The 25,641-nt window shown below is 53.5% G+C and overlaps 2 protein-coding genes across 8 annotated transcripts in view; one reads left to right on the forward strand and one right to left on the reverse strand.

The window, feature by feature from the left end:
* DNMT3A (DNA methyltransferase 3 alpha) overlaps positions 1–16,693 on the reverse strand; it is a 104,287-nt gene extending 87,594 nt beyond the window's left edge. For 4 of the 7 annotated variants that reach the window (XM_069582781.1, XM_069582782.1, XM_069582785.1 and 1 more), the window contains exon 1: positions 15,913–16,108. The gene's annotated coding sequence lies outside the window, so the exon portion shown is untranslated. Of the gene's footprint in view, positions 1–15,912; positions 16,109–16,521 lie in introns of those variants that run through there. The other 3 variants (XM_069582786.1, XM_069582796.1, XM_069582792.1) reach the window with 3 other exon arrangements.
* LOC138436242 (WAS/WASL-interacting protein family member 1-like) lies at positions 14,433–16,872 on the forward strand. Its single transcript, XM_069581911.1, has 4 exons — positions 14,433–14,739; positions 14,784–15,001; positions 15,139–15,553; positions 15,734–16,872. Exons 1-4 carry the CDS (start codon positions 14,433–14,435, stop codon positions 16,870–16,872), a joined length of 2,079 nt encoding a protein of 692 aa, XP_069438012.1.
* Positions 16,873–25,641: the final 8,769 nt, after the last annotated feature.

A 25,641-nucleotide genomic window follows, 5' to 3' on the forward strand; every position in this document is an offset into this window, starting at 1 on the left:
GGAGTGACTAATCCCAGTTACCAAGGAGAAATCGGGTTGCTGGACACAATAGAAGCCAGGAAGATAACCTCTGGAACTAGCGGATTCTCTCAGGTACCTCTTAGAATTTCCATAACCAAAAGTAAGGGTTAATGAAAAACTACAGGAACCAAAAACAACAACAACAAAAAAAGGGGGGTGGGGGGAGTGCCAAGGAAAACCGGGACCAAGGATTCAGATCCTTCAAGAAACAAGGCTTTTGGGTCACTCCACCAGGTAAAAGCTGGCCCTGCTGAGGGCCAGAGTGCAGAGAACTTACAGGATGAGAAACGGGAGAAGGAAGCCAGATAGCAAACGCGGTCTTGTGAACAAACTCAAAAATGAGAACTCTGGCAGTCTTTGCATGCTTTCTATTTACTTGGTAGAGACGTGTGTTTGTTTGTACATGGTAACTAGTTTCTTTTTTTTCCAGCCATCTTCTTATTATTTTATACACAAGTTGTTGGAAGTTAATTTAGTTTATTTCGTTAATTCAGTTGCGAATTACAGTCTAGTCTTTAGGTAACAGAATATTCAGGGAGACTGTGATTGAATATGAGGCATTATTCATGTGGACAGTGATTGAGACAATTAGTGCTGGCACTCCCTGTTTGGAAGACAGGGTGAGAACAGGACGCGGGAGAGCTGCTTTGATAGGTAGAAATACAACTATTCTGTTGTTATAGGGGAGTCACATGGGCGTAAAAAGGAAGCCACTGGAAGCTGTGCAGCTGAAGCAGCAGACTGTGCCAGCGACTTGATTCACCCTTCATTGCCTGCTCTGTGAAGATGCAGCAAGGCCCTTTAAATATGTCCCCAGCTAGCAGACTAGCTGGCCTGACATCAAACCCCCTTAGTAGAGGGCACTGCAGAGACACAGGAGGAGGAGGTGCTTTCTCTCCTAGAGCCAGAGTGCTCTCTTGGAGGATTCCTGCACTGTATACAACTTCTTGAGCAACCAGATCCTATCGCCCCGTGCCTTTCCTAGTGCTCAGTCCTGTCCCATCACAGCTTCTCCAGTGTCCAGCTCCAGTAGCCAGGGCACTTCTCCAGCACTTGGCTGTAGCAGTGTTTCACAGTCAAGAACAGCCAGCAGCTCCACTCAGTTCTTCTTTGGGGTAGTTTAGCAGCACTGTGCCTCCAGCAAGATAATTCCTCATGAACAACTTTCCTTGGGACCCAAAAGGATGGATTTCCATTGAGTTCTGGGAATGGGCGGCAGGGTGGGGGGGAGGGTGGGGGGTACAGGCAGCACAAATTTCCAGCGAGTAGTGCCAACATGGCACCATGGTGACTTTTCCGCCATCCAGGGAGCCAGGGCCATGCCCTTTCCATCACGGTCAGGCTCTCAACCCTGGGGCTGTACCTCGGGCACTCTGCGGCCAGCTTAGGTGTAGTGGCTGCTCTCATTAATGCTACTTCTGTATCCTTTGCAGTTCTCTTTACTTCTTACTGGTCAATCTTTCGATATTCCAATCCCGTTACGGTTAATAAGTCTTTATATTAAAACTTTCCTGTTCAAATCACTATGTGGTTTCTGTCTCCTGAATTGACCCTGACAGATATAGTCACCCACGGCCTCAAAGGGCCTTTTTTCCGTCCTTGGCATCTTTGAGCTCAATTCAGCCTGCCTGCCAGCTAGTCATTCTCGGCTTCAAGCACTCACTCGGCAATCATTTATTGAGTGTCATTGCCAAGCTGGGCCCTGGGTGAACAGGAGACCTCCGCTTCTGCAAGTTCATAAGCAAGGGGACTCTCTGGCTCTCTCTCCGGACTTGGCTCTATACTCTTGGCCCTCAGGCCCCTCTGCTCCATCTCCTGAGCTGGCTGGGGTCTTGCTCCCACTACTGCATAGCAGGCACCCCCTCAGGTCACACTCGGCTCCAGCTGTACTCGAAATTCTCTGCTGAGATCCCTGGCCTTCAGTGAGCACAGACCTCCTACTGCAAGGCCTCCATCTTTATTCTCTGGACACCCCACCTGGATGACTTGCAGTTACCCAAGATCCTACTCTTCTAGAACCAGAGGCTTCATGTTTCCTCTGGCTCCACTCTCTGTGTGTAAGTGGCAGTACCTTATCCTCAGCTGTCAAAACCCCAAACCTGCCCCAGGGAAAACTGAGGTCCTGCCTCCTCCTTCCATCCCCGCACTGCACCAGGCACCTGACTCTCGGGCGCCTGTTCCCATCCCTGTCCTCCTGGCCCCCAGGAACCACAGGTCTAGACCTTGGCAGTTATCTTGGAACGCCGCCTGCGATGTCTCTCCCTCCCGCCCCAGCCTCTCAGCAAAGATTCTCCACACATGGCTTCCTCAATCAAAACCTATGATGCCTGATAAAAATGTTCTGAAATTGATTGTGGTGATGGTTGCCCAACTCTGTGAATGTACTAAAAACCATCGAATCGCACACTTTAAACAGGTGAACTATATGGTATGTGAATTATATTCTGACAAAGCTGTTCTTTTTAAAAAACCCTCTGATGCCAGTGATTTTCACATACCATAAAACCTAAACTCGGGTCTGGTCTACACTGCTGGCTCACCAAGTTTGACCTCAGCCTATCACTCTGACCTGGCCCCCACCTTGCCTAGTGGACTCCATCATTCCAGGCCCCGGGCTCACATCCCCTGTTTCCACACACTTGTGTCAACACTCACATTGTTCTCTCCTCCAAGGGGGGTGGTGGGGCGGGCTCCTCCCAGAGAGCCCCCTCAGGCCCCCTTTCCTCCATCCCTCAGCACCCCCACCCCCTATCGCCTCTCCTTGACCATCCACCCAGGGGTCTTTAATCAGGTTGTCATGTGGTCATTTAGCGACTCACATGTGGACGGATTTGCGTGTTTTCCTAAACACATGAGGTCAGAGTCCTTCCCTGCACCCTGCGCTTCTGCCACCCACCCCTCCCATCCTCCCTGGTCCAGGCGACCCTTGATGCCAAGGCAGCTGCAACATCCCACACAGTGCTACGGTGCCTAGAGCGACCCCCCGCAACCCCCACTCTAGGGGTCGCTTGGCAGAGCTCCCCAAGGCACTGTGCCAAGAAGACTCCTGCTCCACCTGCCCTAGGCCAGGGCGTACACCTGCTGCAGGGCCCCACCAGACTCCAGATGTCCAGGGAATACGGGGTTGGGAGGCGCCTGGGTCAGTGTGTCTGTGAACCATGGGAAGTAGGGGGAGCTGGCCTCCCTGTACTCAGGCCCTTAGAGGCTGGTCCCCTGCTTGCCTGTGACCATTCTCTCCCCACACCACCCATGTGATAGATGCTTGCCCGCCCACTCTTTGTCACATTCCTCCCAGGCCCAAACCAGGAGGTCCCCCAGAGGGCCTCCACGGTCTAGAAGCCGCTGCTGGGGCACGGCCCCTTCCCACCCAGGGCAGGCGGGAAAGAGTCTGCAGCTGTCAGAACCACCCACTGCTCCCTTGTTTCCTTTCTCCTACCCTCTGCCCCAACCCAAACCAACCACTTGTAGAGGGGCGGGGGTGGGGAGCCGGGGGGAGGACGATCCCGGGCGACACAGCCGCCCCTGGTGCAGCTCAGCCCTAAGAGGGCTCAGCCAGAACCCACCTCAAACTTCTGCCATGGCAGACGCGGGCCTCACTTTACCAACCTGTAGGGTGGGGTGAATAAGAGTCCCTGACTCCTGAGTCTGTTTTAAGATATGAGAGAATCTGAATCGAATGTTCAACATGATACCTGGAGCAAGGTAGGCACTTAATAAATATTCATTTTAAAAAATGTTATTAATTAGGGAGTAAGGCCGGTGAAGTGTCCTTAGGAAACCTAGACTCCTACTTCACACCATGCCCAAGAATGGCTCCTGCACAGCTGCTGTGGCCTGACCCAGAGTCCTCTCTCCCAGCTAATGCTGCGAGGCTTCCCCTAATCCCCAAGTGCAAAGGCCTTTGCAACCAGAATAAATAACATCTTTACCAGCACCCTTAACCTGCCACCGTCACCTGAGGTGTCACAGGCACACACGGAGACACAGACTCACACACAGGCACATGCAGAAAGACACGGTATGCGCGCTCGTGAGCACACGCGCACAACAGACACACACACACACACACACACACACACACAGAGGCTCCGGGAACCTGGAGCAGGAGGATTCCCAGCGAGGCCTCCCCACACATGCATCACACATTTCACCTAAAGTGCGGGCCAAAGAGGCATTTGGAAACCAGCTTGGGAACCTCATAACCATTCATAACATTGTTCTGAGAGAAAATACAAAACATGGCCCTATAAACAAACATTTGCAATAGAATTCCTCCAAGAGCTAGGAATTGCCTGTGCTAGAAAACTAACAGAGCAAGAAGAGGGAAACCACATAAACTTAGTTTGCCTCTGCAAAATTAATACCAATTACAAAAACATTTATGTGAACTGCTTACCATTTACACCTAATTACCAGGCAGCACAATTATGCATACTATTAAGGGTATGCTGGATTAATTATGCTGTACGTTTCATGTGATGACACCACCACACCCTCGGTCCATACAAGCCCTGCTCCCCCTGTGATGGGGAAGCAAGAGCAGGTCTGTACTAGCCAGAGAAACACTGGTTTCCACCCTCGAATTGACAGTGGTCCCCACCCACCCCATCCCCAGCCAGAGACAGCCTGATTGGCCTTCTTGCCAACATCACTACCACAGGAGCCCCCACTGAGAACCCACCTTCCCCCACCCCTGCCAGAGCCTCCTCTGCAAGGCACAGATGCTTCAAAACTCTCCCCGTGGGCGTGGCTGCATGTTACAGGCCACCACGTGTGCCCAATGGCCACCACGTGTGCCTGCTTCCTGGGAAGCTGGCCTCACTGTCCAGGCCAAGGTCACCCCGAAGTCATCTCCCAGAGAGATGGACCAAGGCCCTACAGCCCTTTTCCAGGCACAGGAAGCCAGGTCCTGGGCAAGTTCCCAACCTATGGTCCACCCAGGACCCAAGCAGGTGAGAGCCTCTCCTACCTTCGCCTTCTGTTCTCCACACAGCCAGGAGCCACTCTGCACAGACCTCCACCTCCCCTCCACTAAGAAGAGAAAAGGAGCTGAGCCCCCTCCCCTAATTCCCACTGAGCTCGACAGATGCTCTTCAGATACACTGGGGTGACCCAGGTTTGTGGAACAAGGGAGTCAATGGGACACGATTAAGCGGAACTTCCCAGGAACCTGGAACTCAAAACCCACTGAGGGCTGGGCCTCTGGGGAGGTGAACAGCAAGAGGAGGCTCAGCCTGTGAGACAGGGAAAGAGGGGCTGTGTCTCCTGAGCGCCAGAAAGGGGCCAGGCACGGCTGAACTGCGATCCTCATTCACCTGCGGGGCCAACTGCAGGAGCATTCTTTTAAAAGATACGTGAAACAAAACACGCAGGTTGAGTGCAAGAAGCAGGGCTCTTGAAACAAACAACACAAGCCTGGAAGGTGGTTTCCACTTTGCAGACGGCAAAACTGAGGCTAAGGGCACTTAAGTGATCTACCTGAGAGGGATGCGGTTAGGAGGCGGCAAGGCCGAGGTGAAATCACTGCCTGTCCAGCGCCAAGCCTGGTGGCCCTGGCGCAACGCCATGCCGCCTCTCGCCTCTGCCCGGGTTCAGGGATGCTGACCTGGCTCATGCCGTTTTCTAGAAACTCTTTAGAAACAGCTCTTCCTAGGATACACAGAAGACTCATATATCTATTTTAGAGAAACAGTTTTTGTTTCTTTTCTGTTTGCTTACCGACACTGCAAACAAACACAAGCACTGCAGAGACACCATCTTCCCTCCTACCTTGGCAGACCTGCCTCTGAATGGAGGGTGGATGTCAACTTTGCAATCCACGGGGTGATGACAACTCCCTCCAGGTCGTGCAGTGGGAGTTGAAGAACAGGGTCTAGGCCTTGCGGCTCATCGTTTGGGGGAGCTCCTGAGAAGCGGAAGCCCCTGCTCAAGGGCCCCAATGTCAGGATCCCCAGTACATGTGGTACAAACTCCTGGTTAAGTCACTTCCATCCTCAAAAATCTAGAAGGACGGCTACCAGTTATGGAGAAAAACACACCTGCCTTTCTAATCCATCAGCCGGACACTGCGCCTCCCTGGGCCCCCCTCCATCCAGGCCTCTCTCACCTTCCTGGCTCAGCCCAGGCTCCAGCAGCATAAAAATCCTAAGCACTGCCCTCAAGTCCCAACTCCAACCGGCCTCCCATGGGAAGCACTCCTAGATCTCTCCTAGACTCCCTCCACCCGCATCCTCTCAATGGACAGCACCCCCGGCCCCACCCACCAGGCTGGCTGAGCCAGCTCTCTCACCCTCTCCATCACCCAGCCACTCCCACCTAAATGCCTCACAGAACAGCCCTCCTCCCCCTCCTCCTCCTCCACGCCTGCGCTGCTGCTCGCCTGGACTCCTGCACCAGCCTTCTGCCTGGACAATCTGTCCCCAGCCTCAGCTGCCCAATTTCTTCTCCCTGATGCCCCTGGACCATCTTTCTGATACACAAATACGGGCACGGTACTCCAAGCCCAATGCTTATTGATGGGTAACATCCCAGCCTTCTGTCCAGCCCTGCTCAGCCCTCCTAGCCTCACATCCCATGGCTCCCATCACCCTTCACTCTTGCTGCACCAAGGGAGAACATGCCCTGGACCACTCGGCTAACTGCTGCCCACCCTTCAAGATTCAGCTCCAGCCTCACCTCCTTAAGAAACCCTTCTTGGATCTTCCCTCCCCACTTGCCTGAGATGTCCCTTCTCTGAGCTCATGGAATGCCCTGGGCACATGCCGCAGAGCTCTCTCCACCCACCTATGATGTAATGGTCACCTTGCCAGACTCTCGCCTCCGCTGCAGACACCCTGAGGACCGGCTCAGTCCTCTTTATAATTTTGTAGCCAGTGCCTGACACATAGTAGGTCTTTAGTGAATGAATAAATAAATGTTATTTGTGGATCTGAAACAAGGAGCCTCCGGAGAGAAAACTTAAGAGCTGCCAGGCCTGTCGAGTCGGGGCCCCAGTCTCTCACCATGCCATCTCAGAGTTCAGGCTACACAGAAGGTGTTGACCAAAGAAAACGCAGAGGCGACTGCCCTGCCCCACTGGGCTTCCCAGCTGAGCTGCCAGTACCAGGCAGGCCCTCAGGCCACCGCTAGTTGGGCTGGGAACCACAGGCCTGGGAGAGGATGGCAACAAGCACCACATTGTTGCTGGTAATAAAACCATTAGGAAGCAGTGCTGTGCGCCAGCTGCCAAGCCCGGCTGAGGTCTAGACCCTCCCATGCCTGTGGGCCAGGGGGCAGAGCTGGCCCTGCCAGCGAGCCCAGCAACCAGAGCAGAGGCCAGTGCCTGCTCTGGACCCAAAGAGAGCAGAGGGCAGGAAGGGAGAGGGCCCAGGGCTTGAGGAAACTGCTTGGTTCCTGGTGGGCACGGAGACTCAAGAAACTGATCGAAGTACATCAAAATTAAAGGCCCAGAGATGAGATGCCCAGGGCTGAAGATCAAGCAGCCAAATCCAGGCTTTACAGAGGAGGAGACAAAGGCCCTGCAACCCCTCAGAGGTGATGAGGATGACAGACAACACGTGCGGGGTCTTGGAAGACAAGGGAGCCTTTGAAGGGGTCATCTCACCCAGTCCCCAGATGCACCCCTGTCATGACCCAACTAAGAGAAAAGGAATGCACACCACCTGAGTACCTACTATGTGCCAGGCACAGTGCTGATGTCATCACACAATATTTCATTATATTCGAGCAATACCAGTAAGAGGCAGATGCTCCTCTTATCCTTGATTCACAGATGAAGCACCCAGCTCAGAGACCTTTAGGTCTCTCAGTTACCGTAGGAGTAGCAGGGCTGAGATGCAAATCAAGGTCTGCCCGCCCTCTGGTCACTTCTGTGCCCTGCACATCTGTCTCCTGGCAACCTGGGACAAGGGGCGGGTCCGCAGAGGGACAGGTTTGCTCCCATGCTGATGCTAATGGTCCTTTTATTTATCTTCCAGCCTCACTCCAGAGGCGGGGTGGGGCGGGGCTGGAGAAGTCCACATATCCTTTTTCCAGTCTTCAAAAAGGGGGCAAAGCAAGCTCCAAGTTGGCACCCATGGCCCGGGGCTGGGAGACCCGATTGTGGAAGGGGGAGGTGGGCACTGTTGCCAAGCAACCAGCAGAGGAATTTGTATCCGCCCCTCCTCACCTCTCCACCCTGTCACCTGGGTCACTGCCACCTGCTCCTGGGCCTCCGGATCAGAGTCGGGCACAGCTTGAGCCCACATGCCAGACGAGTTTCCCAGGCCTCCCCTCCGCCCCTGGCAGGGCCTCCTGAAGCGCCATCTTGTCCTCCCTGCATGTGGCTGCCCTGGTGTGGCTCCCCAGGCTACGCCAGGGCTGGGTCACCTGAGGTCCACACCAAGACCATTTGGGTCACAAGAGCAACCAGACTGAAGATCCTCGATGATCAGTTTGTCATCCTGGTCAGATCTGAGAGCTTCCCGTCCCTGCCCTCTAATGCGAACTCGGTCTGCAGCCCCGGCGTGAGCTGGGGTGCTGCCAGCTGCCTCTTTTCCGCTCTCACCCAACCCCAACCAGTCCATGCCTTCGCTTGGAGACCTCAGGGTCTGCAATAAATCTCCCTGCAACCTTTCCAGAAAATACAAGTACCTGAGTGGCTCCACCCTTTGCTGTCACTCTCCAAGCCAGTTTCACATCCATTATAAAAGGGCCCACCCTTCCAGCCTAAGGGTGACTCAAATTTTTTTCAAGTTCTTATCCAGAAGCTTCAAAACTGTGGTTTTATTTTTGCTGTGGTCATTAAGAAAGGAATGCATGTGCCTTTACACTGTCGCAAAGGTTACAAAAGTATATAAAGTGTATAACCAAAATGCTGACACGCTTGCTGGATGATCCTTCTAGAACAATTTTTTTTCTAAGCATCACTAGCATATGTGTGCATACTGGTATACATTTTAAAGGAACTTGACAAAAATGAGATCAGACTCTGCACGCTGCTTGTGGGGGTGACCTCACACCATATCATGGACATCCAACATGTCAGAATAGACACACTGAGTATCCCATTTCAAAGGCTTTGGGAGAATCTGACTAGATTCCCTTTTATCCATTAACTTAGGTACCCTTTCAGAGTCTACAAAATAAATCACACAGGAACGTGCTGTCAAGAAGCCCTTTGCCAACAGGTTCTGCTTTGCTGGAGGATCTCAGTTGCCTGGCATGGGTCCAAGCACCCTCGCCTGCCCCTCCCTGAGTCCTCTGGGGAAACTCTGAGGGAAGGCAAGCTCCCAGCCTCCCAGCTCAGGTGTTCCTGGGCATTCACCATGACAGAGCCCACATCCAGCTCCCAGCTCAGTCAACTGCAGATCTGACCGCATAACGTCCTTCTGAGCATCTTTTCACCTTCTGAAGTAAGAAGCACCAGGCACACCAGATCGAGCTGATCTATTAGGTCTAGAACACCTTCTGCACTGATCCCAGGAGCCATCTACCTAGCAGCACAGCAGGAAGAGCACCTGATTAGCGGCCAGGACACCCAAGTTCTAGCCGTCCCGTTACGAGCTGTGAGAGATGGTCCTCCATCCCCTCTGTGCACCCAGAAGGGGCATCCAACAACTGGCTCAGAATTAAAGATGACCTTGACATTTGAAACAGAAACAGAGAGGGAAGATCAATAGGGATGACAGTGAGCAGGGCCATGACCTCAGGAAAGAGAAAATAGGAACCTGCTTATAGATGTAAATAAGGCTGGGAAATCCTGGAGGTCAGGGGGGACCAGAGCAGGATGGGAATGGGCAATGAAGAGCTGCAGTTGGAAAAAAAAAAATTGCATTCCCTGCTAGGATTCGGCTAGGAAAGCCCCGGGCGCCCACACCTCCTCCCCCGGTCTCTGTCCTCCAGACAAGCAGGGCTACGATGTGATCAGCAAGGGAGATGTGGCCTGGCGGGCCCTGTCCACTGGCTGTCCTTGCTGTGGCTGCCAGTCACACCTGGGGGCATCTCTCCTCCAGGTGGAGGGCTCAGTTCTGCTGCATGTGGAGGAGGGAGGCGAGAGGGCAGGGCAGGCAGGGTCTGCGGTACCCCCTTCCCCTTTCCTGTGCTCTCGGCCCCTTACAAGAATGATGTGGGTGCTGCAATGCCTCAGCCTGGGGCAGGGGATGCCTCTGGGAGGCCAGGTCAGGGACCCTCCTGCCGCCCATTCACATCACTCACATCACGTTGCCATCACTGACAGAGACAGCCCCGCTGGTGTTCCCCTTAATTGCTGCGACACCCCGGGGTTCCTGTAATTTAAACCCTGCTCTGTTTCCCTGAGTCTGAGCTCTTAAGCTTCAGTCTACAGAACATAAAGGAATCATCAAGATCCTACACCAAATGAGCTCAGCTGGCCCCTTCCCCTCCCTCCCTTTCTTTTCCCTCCCTCTCTTCTCCCCCACCACCAGCTCTTCTCCCCCACCACCCGCCAGAGCCACCACAAGCAGGGAAGTTCGAAGTGAGTTCCTACAGGCCACACCGGAGCTACAGGGCATGGGGGCCCACTCCCCTCAAATCAGCATGGGGCCTCAGGCTGGCTTCCAGCACACGGAGGCCCCACTCACTGCCCCAAGGTCTCTACCACACTCCAGCCACCTTATCCCATGCAGCCTGGCTTCCTCTCCTCGGTCAGGATGCCCCATCTCTGTGCTCTCAGGCTCATCACAGGTGCCACCTCCTCCAAGAAGTCTTCCCTGATCTCTCCAGTTGGTTGTCACCTCACTGTCCTTCGAGCATTTTGTGTCTCCCTCTCCCTCGACCTTGGTCTATGGCATTAATTACCTGGGCACACCCTAAACTCACCATGTACCCTCTCAAAGCCCGGCACAGGGTCTGGCCCGCAGGAAATGCTCAGAAAGTCTCTGGTACCTGGAAGTAAACAGGCTGCACTTGGGACAGAACCCAAATAAAGAGCTGAAGCTGGCGTGAGGGATTGTAGGTGGACACACAGACAGCCTGTTGACTGTGACCTGCTAAACTCTGGAAGGATTGCTAAATGGCGCTGAGAAGCCTCCCTCCTCTGAAGACATTTCAATCAGAATCAGCACTTTGCTCATCTGTCCAAGATTTTGCACACAGAGGCAGGAAGGTGGACGAGACTTCCCAGAGCACTTACTGCAGCACCAAGCCACGCAAACTACCTGATGATAACGCTACTCATGCTGAGCGCCTGCACTCTGCCAAGGGCGATGGGCATTATCTCGTTTTATTCTTCCAACAACCTGTGCATAGAGCCTGGTCTCACTTCCATGTCACAGGTGAGGAAACGGAGGGTCGAAGAAATTGTGCTTGTCCCAGATCACACAGCTAGAAGCTGAATGCAGCTCCCTCCGACTCCAAGGCCCTCACTTGGGCTGCCTCAGACAGGCTCATGTCGAAGCAAGTCTCTGTCCCCACACAGCTGCACACCGCGTACACAGAAATATGCAGAGACACACGTGCACCACACCCTGTCTTGCCCACACACTTAGCCAAGGGACACACACGCAAATCTGACACTGCATGGATCTTAGATCTGGTAGGTTGTTTGTTTTTTAAGGAAAAAGAATCAAAGAGAGAAATGCCTGAAAACGAGCCTTTAAGATTTGAGTGGAAAGGAATCTGACACCTTTGGTTTACTATTAAAGCCCTGCTCAGCAGCAGCAAAGCACACAGGCCCACAGAGATCCCCAGCTTCCAAGCACACTACTCTCCACTAAACACCAAAAGGGAAGTGGAAACAATTCCTACAGGCCATTCCTTGGTCCTGACTGTTGCCTGTTTCCAAGAGCAAGGCTTGGAAAGTGGGGCATGGGTCCGGGCAAGGGGACCCGGGCACCAAGACAGGGACCCCGGGATCAAGAGAGCAGAAGGTGGCAGGAAGTGCTAAGGGAGGGGAGCATGTGATGGGCAGGCACTTGGCCCTTCTGGCCTTGGGCTCTGGGTAGCGCTGCCAACCCTGGAAGAAACCGGGCCTGGGCCCACACCCAAACAGCCCCCAACCCAGCCCAAGTGCTCCCAGAGCTTCAGGTTGTCTTTCAACCCTAAATTCTAGGGCTTGGATTCTAATGGTAACATTTCAGGCAGAGGATGGGGAGAGGGTGGTCTATTTTTAACTCACTCATTAGAGAGCTGGCAACACTGCTCTCAGAGTCCCCTTTCTATCTGGCTCCCAAAAAAAACAGGAGCCTTGATGGAGTCCTGGCTCATGCTGAAAAAGAATCTGTTTGTCAGGGGGGCTTGAGCCTAAGGAACCTAAGTAGGCAGTGACTGTTTGGGGAAGGCGGAGCAGAAGCAAGATGAAGAGAGCCTGGCCACCAATCGTGCAGCTAGGGAGAGGACGGGGACGTAAACACAGATGTGCAGCAAGTTTCCTCACTATCCGAGAGACACCTTAGAAGCCCCACAAAATGACCAAGGGGACCCAGAGGTGGCCAGGGCAAGAGTCCTGTCCCGTGGAGACTATGAACCAAGAGGCGAGACCAACACGCAGTGTAGGAGACCAGGAGAGCTGGAGCAGGAGGCAGTCTAAGCTCCCCAGAGGGCAGCTCTGGCCCTGCTTCTTCCCAGCCAGGTCATCCCAGGCCAGGATTTTATAGCTTCTCCTGTCTTCCTTGCAGACTTTTTCAGAGGACCACTGGCATGAAACTAGGAGCCTCTCTTGTTCTAATGAGGTGACTCTGGGATGGGGGCTGGTCCCCAGGGAAACCAAGAAAGGATGAGAAGGTTTGGAGTTTCAGCCTGAAGAAGATCCACAACGAACTCAGACGCTCACTGCAAACTGGACTCAGAGAGGAAATCTCAGAAATTGTGCACACACACACAAATGCCCATGTAAACCTACAAAAGGACACACACATGTGAGGGCTTAACCAGAGGCTAAACTTTTACACTCCTTGTGGAGCCAGATGTGACCGACCTGTTTCCTGAAGGCCCCCCACCCTTCACATCACCAGCTCCCTTCAAAGGCCCACCCCTCAGGAGGCCCCGCTCTCACTCAGACCTCCTCTCCTGAGAAGTCCTTCCTGATTATCCCTGTGTGGTGGAAATAAGACCACCCCACCCCGCTTCCTGGGTCTGAAACTACACCAATGGAATCAGAGCCATAGAATTTAAAAGCTGGAATGGGCCTTCAAGCTGCAGTCCAACCCCCACCTACAGAAGAATCTTGTCCACAGACACCCTGACCATGGCCCTGGTTGTCCTCTCCTCTGCTTCTCCAGTGCTTGGGGGATGAGGGGAGGGGGGAGGAGCCCTTGCACAGTGAAACTGACACTCCTTGAATTCGAGAAGGAATTCACTTTTGAAAGCTGGTTTCCTATTGTGGGTCCATGAGCCTGGGAAGGAGGACAAGGAGAGCCTCCGTCCATCTGGGCCAGGAACTGTGCATTTGATGAGGAGCTGAAGACAGGCCCAAGGACCTGGACAAGAGGCTGGAGAGGAAGCCAGGGCCCAGAGGAGTGGGGCCTGGGGAAGGGAGGCGGGCAGGTGCCAGACCCGCTGCACAGGTTTGCCTGGGCCCCTGCCTGAGTGCGGCACATGTGCACACATGCACACACATGCACACAAGACACACTTTTCACAGAGTTGCCCGTCAAACAGCCCAACCAGGGCCTCAGTGGGACCTGGAGGCAAAGGGGGACCACCTTGTCCCAGAAACCTAGCAAGAACTCCTAAAAACCCAAGCCTCCTAACCCAGGCAGCTCAGGAAACCAACCAAGAGACCGGCCCCTGCCAGCACCGGGGACGACCCAACGAGGGTCCGCCTGACAGCTGGGCTCCTCAAATCCCACAGGCCAGTCCTAGCACTCCGCATCGCCCAAGGAGAAAAGCTCCCTCGGCTGCAGCTGTCACATCTGCCGGGAGGGAGCAGGCACAGCGGAGCAGCACCTGATCCCAGGATCCCTTCACAGCCCGCCAGCCCAGGAGGCCTGGTTCAGCCGCTGGCAGCCCCGGCTGAAACATGAAGACGGAACAGTCCCCCAGGGATGCTGATGGCAGTCTCTGGGCACGGCAGCGAGGGGCAAGCTGGGTCACAGGGCGGCGGGCTCCTCTCCCGCAGCCTCCTATCCCTGCTGGTTTGGGAGGGGGCGAGTTGTGTAGCTTCGGGGCTCCGGGCCCTTCCTCCCTGCCTGACGCGGGCCGGAGCTGCCCAGCTGGGTGCAGGACGCCATCTTGGGTCAAGGTGCAGCCACAGGGGGCTCCCCTTCGCAAGCCGGGGGGAAGAGAGCCCCTGAGAACCAGCGAGCCCCTCACTCCCCACCCAAGGCGCCAACACCTACTCAACAGGCTTTGCAGTAGAGAGAGAAGGAAGGACGGAAGGGATGGAGAGAAAAGGGGGAAATAACAGGGGCTGGGGGGTGGGGGGAGAGGGAAGGGAGTGGGTGCCCCAAGAAGGGAGGCTCCAGGAAAGCGAAATGCAGTTTGGCAGCCCGAGGGCCGCGGGCCCCAGCGATGGGGGGCTGGGGGAGGCCGGGGGCGGGCCCTGGACTCCGGCCAGCCCCTTCGGAGCCGAGGGGGAGGGAGGGCAGGGCGGCCTGGGGGAAGGGAGCTGGGGTGAGGGCGGGACACGGCCCGAAGCCGCCTGCGGCTCCGAAGCTTGGGGTCTCCCGGGGCACTGGGACGTAGGGGCCGAAGACCCCGAGCCGCAGCTTCGGCGAGGCCTCGTCCTTCACCGTGCAGATGCGAAGCTTTCAAGGACACGTCTGCACCGGCCCAGCGGGGGTGCGTGTGCGTGAGTGTGTCCGCGTGCGTGTGAGTGTGTGCAGGCGGGTGGGTGCTGCTGCAGGGGGCGACCCTGGGCGCCCCCGCCCGCAACGCCCCGGGCCCCTGCCCCGAGGCTCCCACCCCCCTGCGTTTTCCGGTCCCCGCGGCCCGGGTCCGGGATCTTCGCCCGCCCCCGCCCCGCCCCCACACTGCGGCGCCGCCACCGCCACCGCCACCGCCACCGCCGCCGCCGCCGCCGCCCCGGCTCCCACGGCCCACGGCGGGGGCAGGGAGGAGCCAGGCACGACGTCCGCCCCCCCCCCCCCGCCCCGCCGCCCCGCGCGCGCGCCGCTCGACTCTCCGCGGAGAGGTGTGCCCCCCAACTGGCACTCTCCCCACCCCCGCCGCCCCTCCCAGATCCGCTGGCACCCCGCACCCCCAGCCACAGGTGGCCGGAGGAAGATCGCTGCGCAGCGCTCCCCGGCCCGGCCCCCGGATCACCCCTCGGCCCGCCCCCCGGGGGCCTCCCGGGTCCCCCCGCCCCGCCGGGCCGAGGAGGGCCGGGAGCCGGGGGGGAGGGGCGGGGGGCCGGGTCGTGCCAGGCTGCCATTTTCTGCCGCCGCCGCGGAGCCTGCGCGGGGCCCGGCCCCCGCCCCCCTCCCCCGCTCCCTGCGGGCCGCGGCGGGAGCCGATTATTCCGGGTCGGGGTCCGAGCCCTCCAGCGCCCCGGCCGCAGGCCCCAGGCTGGGCCCCGGGGCGGGGGCAGGCACGGCCCGGAAGGCGGGGGCGGCAAGGCCGGGGCCCCTGCGGCAGCGCCTAGCCGGGCACCGAGGCTGAGGCCGGCGGCGGAGGGGGGCCCCCGGCGGCATTGTATAGACTTGAACTTGAGCCCGGAGCCGGGCGGGGGCGCGGAGGGGGCTCCGCGCCGGGAGCGGGCGGGACGGGAGGGGGCGCCTGGCGAGCCCGCGGGGACATAAACAAACCCTCCAATCCCCCGCGCCGCCCTGGCCAGCCCGGCCCGCCGTCGCCGCCCGCAGCCCTAGCCCCGGGAGCGCCCGGCGCCGAGTTGCGGGGATCCGGGAGCGTGTCCGGAGCCGGGCACTGCCCGCCACCGTGCCCCCCGCCCGGCTACCCTCCTCCCCGCCCGCCTCCGGGCCGGCCTCCCGGGCCGCCAGCAGCGGCGCTCATTACCGTGTGGCCGGTGGGGTCGGGCCGGCCCGGCTGCGCGCCCTAGTGCCGCGGCGCCGCGTCCCGGCTCGTCCTCTGCTCTCGCCGCCGCCGCCGCCGCCGCCCGCGCGCCCTCCCTCCCTCCCTCCCGGCCCGCCTGCCTGCCTCGCTCGCTCGCTCCCTCCCTCCGCTCGCTGTCGCGCTCCCTCTCTCCGCCTCCTCCGCCGGGTCCCCCCCTCCCACCCCTTCTCTCCGCCTTCCTCCTTCCCTCCCTCCGGCCGCCCGCGGGCTCAGGCCTCCGCCCGCTGCTCGCCCCCCGCGGCCGCGCTGGCCCCGGCCCCGGCGCTGCGGAGCCGGCCCGCGAGGCAGCGCCGACTTGGGGGCCCCGGGGCGCCGCGGCGGGAGCGGCCTGGGCGCGCGGCCGGTCCTAGCGCCCTCGGCCCGACTTCCCGGCCCCTACGTCCCGGCTCGGGGGTCCCCGCACGCTGCGGGTCGGAGAGCCGGACCCCGCAGCGCCCCGACCGTGCGCAGGGCCCAGGCACCCCGCCTCGGCCGCTCTCCTGGCCACTCCGCCGGGGGCCTGCGGCAGCCCTCACCACCACCACCGCAACCCTGCGCGGGGCGCCCCGCTACCTGGCGCTGCCTCTGCGCTGGGTCCCCGCATCCAGCACTGGCCGCAGGGACAGCGGCCCCTCCTCTCCCGCGGCCGGTGTCAAGTGCCTCCCCCCCGGCAGCCCGCGGAGCCCCCGGCGGCCTTCGCCCTGCAGTTCTCCCGACCTCCACCAGAGCCCACTGCACTCTGCCTGCCTCAGCACTGGGGCTGGGGACAGCAGCGCCGGCCCATCCGCGTCGCAACCCCCACGCCACCCGCCACCCCCGCCAGGTGCCGCCGCCGAGTGGAGGCCAGTCCATTCAACAGGGCCAAGGTCGGGGCGCCGGGCCTATCCAGGCGGTCTTGGAGGCTCGAGTACCTCTATTGGATGAGCCTCCCCTGAAGGGAGTGAGCTCCCCGTACCTTGAGGTGTCCAAGTAGAGTTGAGTGCCCTCAGTTGGTCAGTGGAAGACTGAAAGATTCCTTGGCTGGGAGGTGGAACTAAATGACATTGAAGATCCCTTCCAGCTCTAAGATTCCGTGCACACACCTACACTCCACCCTCGTGCTTACTCACCCCATTGCCGGGAGGGTTGGTCTCATTTCCCATAGAGTTCCCAGGGCTCCAGGTTTCTGACTTGGGGCATCTCTGTGTACTTGCATCAGCACCACGACTCACTCTCCCAACCACCACCGCTAGGCTTGGCCCCCTCACTCCCCTCCCCTCTTCTGCCTGTACCCCCTCGTCTCCCACAGTGTACTCCCATTCCACCCAGCGCTTCATCTTTATTACAGTGCTCTGAGCTCCCTGGCCCAGGACATAGTGTGCCCCCTTCCCCAGGCATCCATCACCCTCCCCGCTGGAACCAGTCCTCCTTTTCCCTCCGCCCCCACTAACTTCAGCCCTTCAAGGGTCACAGCAACAGTTACCTAACTCTTTGGGTCATAGAGCTGACCTTTCATCCAAGAGATTCCCTTCCAGAAGTCCTCTAATGCTTCCAGGTCCTTCAGTCTGCCAACTCCCCTAGCCTCAAGGTCAGAGACCACTACCTACACAGTTTTCAGTGGTACCTTCATTCAAGGGGTCACCCCATGCCACTGGTGAGAGGTCCTGCCATCAGTGGTCTCTACCTGGCCAGCTCCAGAGACTTAAGATGTTCTTCCATCTTAAGTGGTCTCTGAAGACAGAGACCACCTCTGCCACCTCTGTAGCCCCATACTTGGCAAAAGCTTTGGCTGAATGAACATGCGCATTGCAGACCCCTTGCCACTTTGCTTTCGGCATCAAGGTGGACATCCATAAACATGCTAAAGCTTGGCTAAGGGGAAGACCATCTTTAGAAAGATAGTTGCACTATCTATTCTAGTTCCTTAAAGTGTGACAGTGTTAGTTGTTCACTCGTGTCCTACTCTTTGCAACCCCATGGACTGTAGCACACCAGGCTCCTCTGTCCGTGGAATTCTCCAGGCAAGAAAACTGGAGTACGTAATCATTCCCTTCTCCAGGGAATCTCCCCGACCCGGGGAATGAACCTGGGTCTCCTGCACTCAGGCGAATTCTTTACCATCTGAACCACCAGGGAAACCCTAGGGCTTATAATACCCCAAATAGCAATGACAGTTTACTGAGTGTCTCCTGTGTGCCAGGCACCGGGTTGGCACTTTTCTCCTGGTTCTTAGCAACACTCTATGGCAGTTTGTGTCATCCTCACTCTACAGATGAAGAAACTGAGGCTCAGTCAAAGCCACACAGTTGGGAAGCAGCAGAGCCAGGATTCAAAGCATGGTCCATCTGACTCTGAAATCATGATAGTTACCTTAAAACCTTACAGTTATTCTTAATAAACTGAAACTCTCTGGGTCAAGTGGGCAGTTGTGTCTCTCTTCAGGAATTCAAGGGAATTCCTTGGCGGTTCCATGGTTAGGACTCGGCACTTTCACTGCTGTGGCCTGGGTTCAGTCTCTGATCGGAGCACTAAGACCCTGCAAGCCATGTAGCTCGGCCAAAAAAGAAAAAAAAAGCAGCTTTCTATTCAATAGAATTATCTGTGATGAAATCATTGGGAGCCCATGACAAGTGTGACCTTGGATGTCTGTGTTGCTGGTGTCAAAAGGCCCAAGGTGACCATGTTCAGGGGTTTGCTTATGTCCAGTAAGAAGCAAACGTGTGGCTGCAGGGTTGGTTCTGGCGCCTGGCCCTGATGTCTTTGGCATGAGGAAGGCCCTCCAGGCTGTCCCAAGAAGAGACACATCAATGCTGGCTAACCCTACTGGGCCCTCCTCACCATACATCACACAGGGTCCAGCTCAGATTGATTTAGCCTTCAGGCTCCTATGGCCCCATCACTTGTGTGTGCTCCACTGTGGCCCAGCCAGTATCTGGGTCAACCCTAGATCATCTGGGGTGAGGGGCAGTATCAGTCACCTGCAGTAACAAACAAGTGACAGAATCCTGCCTAACAAAAGGATTAAACAGTTTAGACAGCCAGGAAGACCAGGGAACAGATAAATCCAGGGACTCAAGTGCCAGCTCCAGAGCTGATTCTCTCACCTTCACTCTTCTTCCCACTTTGGGCACTTTTCTGTGCTTTAAACAAACTCCAAGGTGGTGGGCAGCTGTCTTATGTCCTTACTCTTCCCAACTTAGAGAATCCCAGTGGAAGAACATAATTTCCTTTCCTTCAGGAAGCCCCCTAATGCTTCTAGGGCAGGAGGTTCCATGTCTTTTATTTAATTTATTTATTTATTTATGTATTTTTGGCCACAACACACAGAATCTTCCCTGACCAGGGATCAAACCTGTGCTCCCTGCACTGGAAGTGCAGAGTCTTAACTGCTGGACCACCAGGGAAGTTCCTCCATATCTTTAATAACACCCTCCCAATAAAAAATAAATTAATAAAAAAATAACACCCTCCAAACCCCTTGAGCCTCAAATATGAGACACAGTTGTCCTGTTCTGCATTTCAGTTGCACCCTTGCTCTCTGCGCCATCCTTAGCAGAGATGTCCTGAGGGTTATTTCAGTTGTTCTGACTTTGGTCAAAGCCCACTCTGAACATGTCCTACAACCTGGGGGTGGCGTGGATCACGTATCCACCCCTTTAAGTGGGTGCAGGAGGTGACAGACCCAGCAGCACCCCGTGGAGAAGGGGCAGAGCTGTTCTCCAAAGCAAGGGTACTGGGCAGACACACTGCTCTTCACCCAGTGGCTGCCCAGCATCCATGTACACCGACTTTTCCCCATGCAAGCATCAAAAATGTTCTTGCCAGGACTTCCCTGGTAGGCAGTGGCTAAGATTCCATGCTCCCAATGCAGGGAGCTTGTGTTCACTCCCTGGTCAGGAAATTAGATCCCACAGGTAGCAACTAAGAGTTCAAATGGCACAACCAAAGATTCCGCATGCCCCAGTGAAGATTAAAGATCTCACGTACCACAACTAAGACACAGCACAGCCAAATAAATATTTTTTTAAAAATGCTCTTGCTGCTTGATAGAGGTAGTGGTTGCACAACATTGTAAATGTACTAAATGCCCCTGAACTGTACATTTTCCAAAGGTTAATTTGATATTATATGAATTTCACCTCAATAAAAAGATATTTTTAAATGCTCCTACTAAAATAAAGAACCTCACCATCTACAACTAAAAATCCACTTACTCTCCTTCCCAAAGGAGGATAAAGAGGATCCAGGTAAGGTGCATTCCTCTCAATGGTCTACACGTGGCTTCTCATTATCTGTAACAGTGGCTACGTTATAAATTTAACCACCCTCAAAACACCAAGCCTATGATGGTGGAGACAAAATAGATTATTCTCAATGAAGACTGACTTTGGAAGAGACGGGAAGAGAAAAAGCACACAGGGGTCCACCCTGCCAGCGGGGCAGCCAGGACTCACTTCTCCGTAAGGGAGCTTAGTCCTGGTCTGGAGGCTCATTGTCTTCAAAGGCTGAACCTGAGGGCCTGCAGGGAAGAAGTCCCCTTTGTGGAAGGCCAACTCCCTGTTGGCATGGTCGTGGCTTCCTGGGGATTCCCTCAGAGGCTGGGCAATACCTAGGTCTGATGACTGCAGAATCACTTCCTTAAAACCTCAACTGGCTGCCAGTCAGCTCATTTCCTAGGATCTCCATGGACTGACTAGTAACTCGCCCCCTAAAATCCCAAAGCTGATGAGAGGACTCCAGTGCATGGCCACCACAGAGGTTGTGAGCATTACACCAAAGGGGAAAAATGCTTTGTAACCCATAAATGAGGTCATTATCCTAATTCACCAAGAAAATCATAAAGACACAAATTCATTCTATATGGTTTTACGTGTGCCAGTACACAGTCCTTTATTCAGTTCTTTTTACCTTCTTATTGGATTTCCCACAGCAACTGTCATCAACTTCCCTCCCCTATTTCTAGATACTGATTCAGCCTTTTCCTCCAGAAAACACCTTAGCCTCTGCCTCTCACTCCACTCTGAGCCTCACTTCTGTATATTGATAGAACCAGAGATAAATATAGATGTAAAATGTATGTGTGTGTATTTACATCTTGTGTATATACATACACACATTCCCCTCTTCTGTCCACTGAGAGCATGTACAAGCAATGAAACCTCAACAGGGATGAGGATACTTCATGCCCAGATCTTGGTTTCTAAATACCATTCTTTACCAAACGGAACTAGACTTTCTTTGGAGAAATGGCAGCTTCCAGAGCTGGGTCAAGCAAGGAACAAGATGAGCCCAGAACATATTATACTTTAAAGTTAGTATTCAATGAAGGATGAGGTACAGAAAGAGCTTCTACTGGGAAAATATGGGAAAGTTTGAGCACCAAAATAATGATACCAACAGATTATAAGTCCACTGCATAAAATAGGAATCCATGAGTCCACAGTGCTAGAAATAAATAAACAAACAAATTGCAAGTTTAGTGGGGAATGGGATATTTATACAGCCTCAAAGTACTTCCCAGCAAGATACTTACTAATTACAAAGAGGAAAAGAATAACTTTACAATGAAAAAGCCCTTTAATCAAGTGATCAAAGTTAACTTCATCAGTAGTGGACCAAATTGAAATGATACACCACCTAACAGGATGCAGTGAGAAGGATGCAGCCTCATTTCTGTCATACACACTCCAGCCAAAGAGGCATCACCTGAATCTAATCTCAAGGAGACATTAGACAAACCCTCTCCTAGTCCATTTGGGCTGCTGTAACAAAGTACTATAGACTGGGTGGTTTATAAACAATGAATAGTTATATCTCACAGTAGGGGCTGGAAAGTTCAAGATGAAGATGCCAGTAGATTTGATGACTGGTAATGCTTCCATCTGCATAGACAGCCGTCTTTTCTCTGTGCCCCCACATGGTGGTAGCTACAAGCTAGCTCTCTAGGGTCTCTCTTATAAGAGTACTAATCCCAGTCACGAGAGCTCTGCCCTAATGACTTAATCTTCTCCCAAGGCTCCACCTCCTAATACCATCACGTTGCAGGGTAGGTTTCGATATATGACTTTTGAAAGGACAGAAACGTCACACCATTGCAAAGGGATATCCTACAAAATATCTGACTTGTATTTTTCAAGAGTGTCAAGGCCATGAAAGTCAGGGAAAGATTGAGGAAGTATTCCAGATGGAAGGAAAGAAACTAAAGAGACAAGACAAGTAAATGTGTGATGCTGGATTGGATATTTCTGGTACAAAGGGCATTATTGGAAAAATTAGAAAATTGTAACTTGGGTCTGAGGTTAGTAATAGATGATAGTAATGGATCAGTGTTACTTTTCTGATTTTGGTGTTTGTACTGCAGTTATGGAAGACAGCGTCCTTATAAGAATATATTTCTAGTATAGGATAAAAAGAAATATATCCTATAGTAAATTTTTTTTTTGCGGGGGGGGGGGTGACTGGGCACCATGTTGACACTCGTCACAAATAGTTTAGAAAAAAATAAATTATTTTGCGACATTTACATCTTTTCTGTAGTTTTCTGTAGTTTCTGAGAGATAGTTTTAAATTTAAAAGTTAAAAAAATTACCCCCAGGAGTTGTAGCCTTTTCCCTTCTCACCAGGAATACATCTGAAAGAGAATATTGCCGACTGAGTATGTCATCAGACTCTTGGACTTCTGCCCACTGGTTGGGTGAGCAGTGATCTCTTGCTGTATGTTTCGTTTTGCATTTCTCTGACCACGAGGAAGTTTAACTTGTTTCATGTGTTGAGGGGTGTTTGCATTTATAAACTGAGAACTGTCAATTTATCTTTTCTATCAAAATGACCTCTTCATGAATTGAGGAGGTTATCCCTTTGACTGTGTTACAAGCCAATACTTACTAATATTTCTATACTGTGTATTTGGTGCCTGGCATTGTGCAGAATCAGAGAACTGACTCATTGCTTGGAAAGATTGAAGGCGGGAGGAGAAGGGGACAACAGAGGATGAGATGGTTGATGGCATCACTGACTCAATGGTCATGAGTTTGAGTAAGCTCCAGGAGTTGGTGATGGACAGGGAAGCCTGGCATGCTGCAGTTCATGGGGGTCACAAAGAGTCGGGCACAACTGAGTGCCTGAACTGACTGTGCAGAAGAGCCTGGTGAAACACATGGTCTCTGCCTATGAGGAGTTTACACACAACACAATCCAGACTAATGTTCACCAGTTAATCAGGAGTTAAACTGTGAAGCTCAGACAAGAAGGGATGAGGGCTGGAGTGCAGGAGTCCCTGAGCAAATGGGATCTGAGCGGGGGCTGAAGGATGGTGGAGTTTCGGTCAACGAGGGCATCCTGAGCTTAGAGGAAAGAAGGCACTGTAAGGGTGAGAACTTGACCTGCCTGTGGTGACTTGCCCTAATCCCTCTCTTTCTGCCCCAACCTCAGACTCAGTTCCCCTGCCTAAAAGAGCTTCTCTGAGTTCTTCCTGCTTTTCTTTGCTCCTCCAGAAGAAGAGGGCAGGAGCGCCAGATCAGTTAGAAGAGCAGATATTCTGGACCTGATCTTATGGTCTAAGGGGAGCACAGTGGGCAGTCCCACAGTCCACCTAGCTTTCTTGACTTAAGGGCAAGGTGGAAGATTAGAAACTTGGGGTTCTGTTACTACTTTTCAAATACAAACATTTTAGTGGGTTAAAAGTGGTGATTTTTTTTTAATTGCAAGGATATGTTGTACAACACAGGGAACATAGCCAATGTTAACTACAAATGGAGTATAACCTTTAAAAATTGTGAATCATTATATTGTACACCTGTAACTTTTATAATATTTCACATCAACTATACTTCAATTTAAAAAAAGAAAAAAGGAATTATGGGGACTTTCCAGGTGGCCCAATGGTTAAGGCTCTGCACCTCCAATGCAGGGGTCATGGGTTTGATCCCTGATGGGGAACTAAGATCCCATATGCCATGGGGTGTGGCCAAAAAAATTGAAAAAATTTTTAATTTAAAAACAAAGAATTGTAGATGATTACATTATTTTTTAAGCAGTGTTTTTTTTTTTTTCATTCATACCTTCTAGGAATGAATGTACTTTCTAGGTAATGTACTTTCTAGGTTATAAGTTGAGTTCCATGTAACTCAAGGCGGTGTTTTTTCTTAATTAAACTTTTTCTTTTGATGCCAATTTGGATTCACATGCAGTTACAAGAACTACTACAGAGAAATCCCCTATACCGTCTATCAGTTTTCCCCAATGATAACATCTCTTAAAACTTAAGTGTAATATCACAAGCAGGTTATTGACACTGACGTGGTCAAGGTACAGAATATTTCCATCGGCCCATGATTCCCCACGTTGCTCTCTTTCAATAATGCTCACTTCTTCCCTGCCTCCCCCCTGCCCCAATTACTCACCTGGGCAGCTACTCATCTGTTCTCCATTTCCATAGTTTTCACGTGTAAATAGTGTTATATAAATTGGAGTCGTACAGTATATAACCTTTGGGGGTTGGCTTTTTTTCATTCAACATAATTCTATGGAGATCCATCAGTTGTTATATGTATCAATAATGCTTTCATTTTTATTGCTGAGTAGTAAGTAGTCCATGGCATGGAAATGTACCACCTGTTGAAAAACATCTGGGGTATTTCTAGTTTTTAGCTACAGGTTAAAAAACTGGGACCAGGGAAGTAACCAAGTCGCACCAGGGAATACAGGCAGTCGCATGTAAAGAAAGTGAGTCTCAACTGAAGAGAGGCAGATAGGAAGAGAGGAGATTCGTGTTCAGCTGTGGCGGGGGATCCAGGGAAGCTCTGAGCCGCCTTCTGAAGGGAACATGTATTGCTGACTGAAAACAGACATGACGAGGAGGAACATATTAACTGATTTGAGTTGTTATAGTAACATCTAGATAAAATATATATTCAGGGGCCAGAAGAGAAATGGAACTGAATGCAGATGAGCAGGAGGAATGGGGGAAATGACTGGAAGAATATCTCCGTAAACACAGAGCTTACTCATTACCGAAGCAATGAGCAAGGGGCTCTCCGGGAGTACACAGACAGAGATGCTGGGGGAGACCACAATTAGGGGGTGAGAGAAATGACAAGAGGGAGGAGCCCTGGAGAGGTAGGGGCAGCAGGGTGACGGTGGAGTGAATGGGGTGGGGCTGGAGTGAACCGGTGGAGTGAACCAGAAGAGTGAATGAAGGCCAAGGACAAAGAGACTTAGCACTGACGAAGCAACAGGGTTGAAGAGAAAGTGTATTTGTTATCTATGCTGCATGACAAATTAACCCGAATCTTAGTGGCTTAAACAACAACATTATTTCACAGTTTCTGTGTGTCAGGAATCTGTAGGTAGCTTGGTGGGGTCCTTGGGCTCAGGGTCACTCACAGGCTGCAGTCAAGGTGTCTGACTGTAATCATCCAAGTTTTAATAGGGAAGAGTCCATTTCCAAGCTTACTCCTGTGGTTGCTGATGGGATTCAGTTTCTCACACGTTGCTGGACTCGGGCTTAGTTCATCATGGGCTGTTGGCTAGGGAATGCCCTTAGTTCTTTGCCTTGTGGGCCTCCCACAGGGCAGCTCACAAGATGGCCCATGGCTTCGCTCTTAGAGTGGACAGGAGAGTGCTACAGTGTGCAGGCGAGATGGAGGACACAGACTTTTATTATTATTATTATTTGTCCACACTGTGCAGCATGCAGGATCTTAGTTCCTCAAC

This window comes from Ovis canadensis, chromosome 3, assembly GCF_042477335.2.
Source record: "Ovis canadensis isolate MfBH-ARS-UI-01 breed Bighorn chromosome 3, ARS-UI_OviCan_v2, whole genome shotgun sequence".
In the NCBI taxonomy this organism is placed as follows: domain Eukaryota; kingdom Metazoa; phylum Chordata; class Mammalia; order Artiodactyla; family Bovidae; genus Ovis; species Ovis canadensis.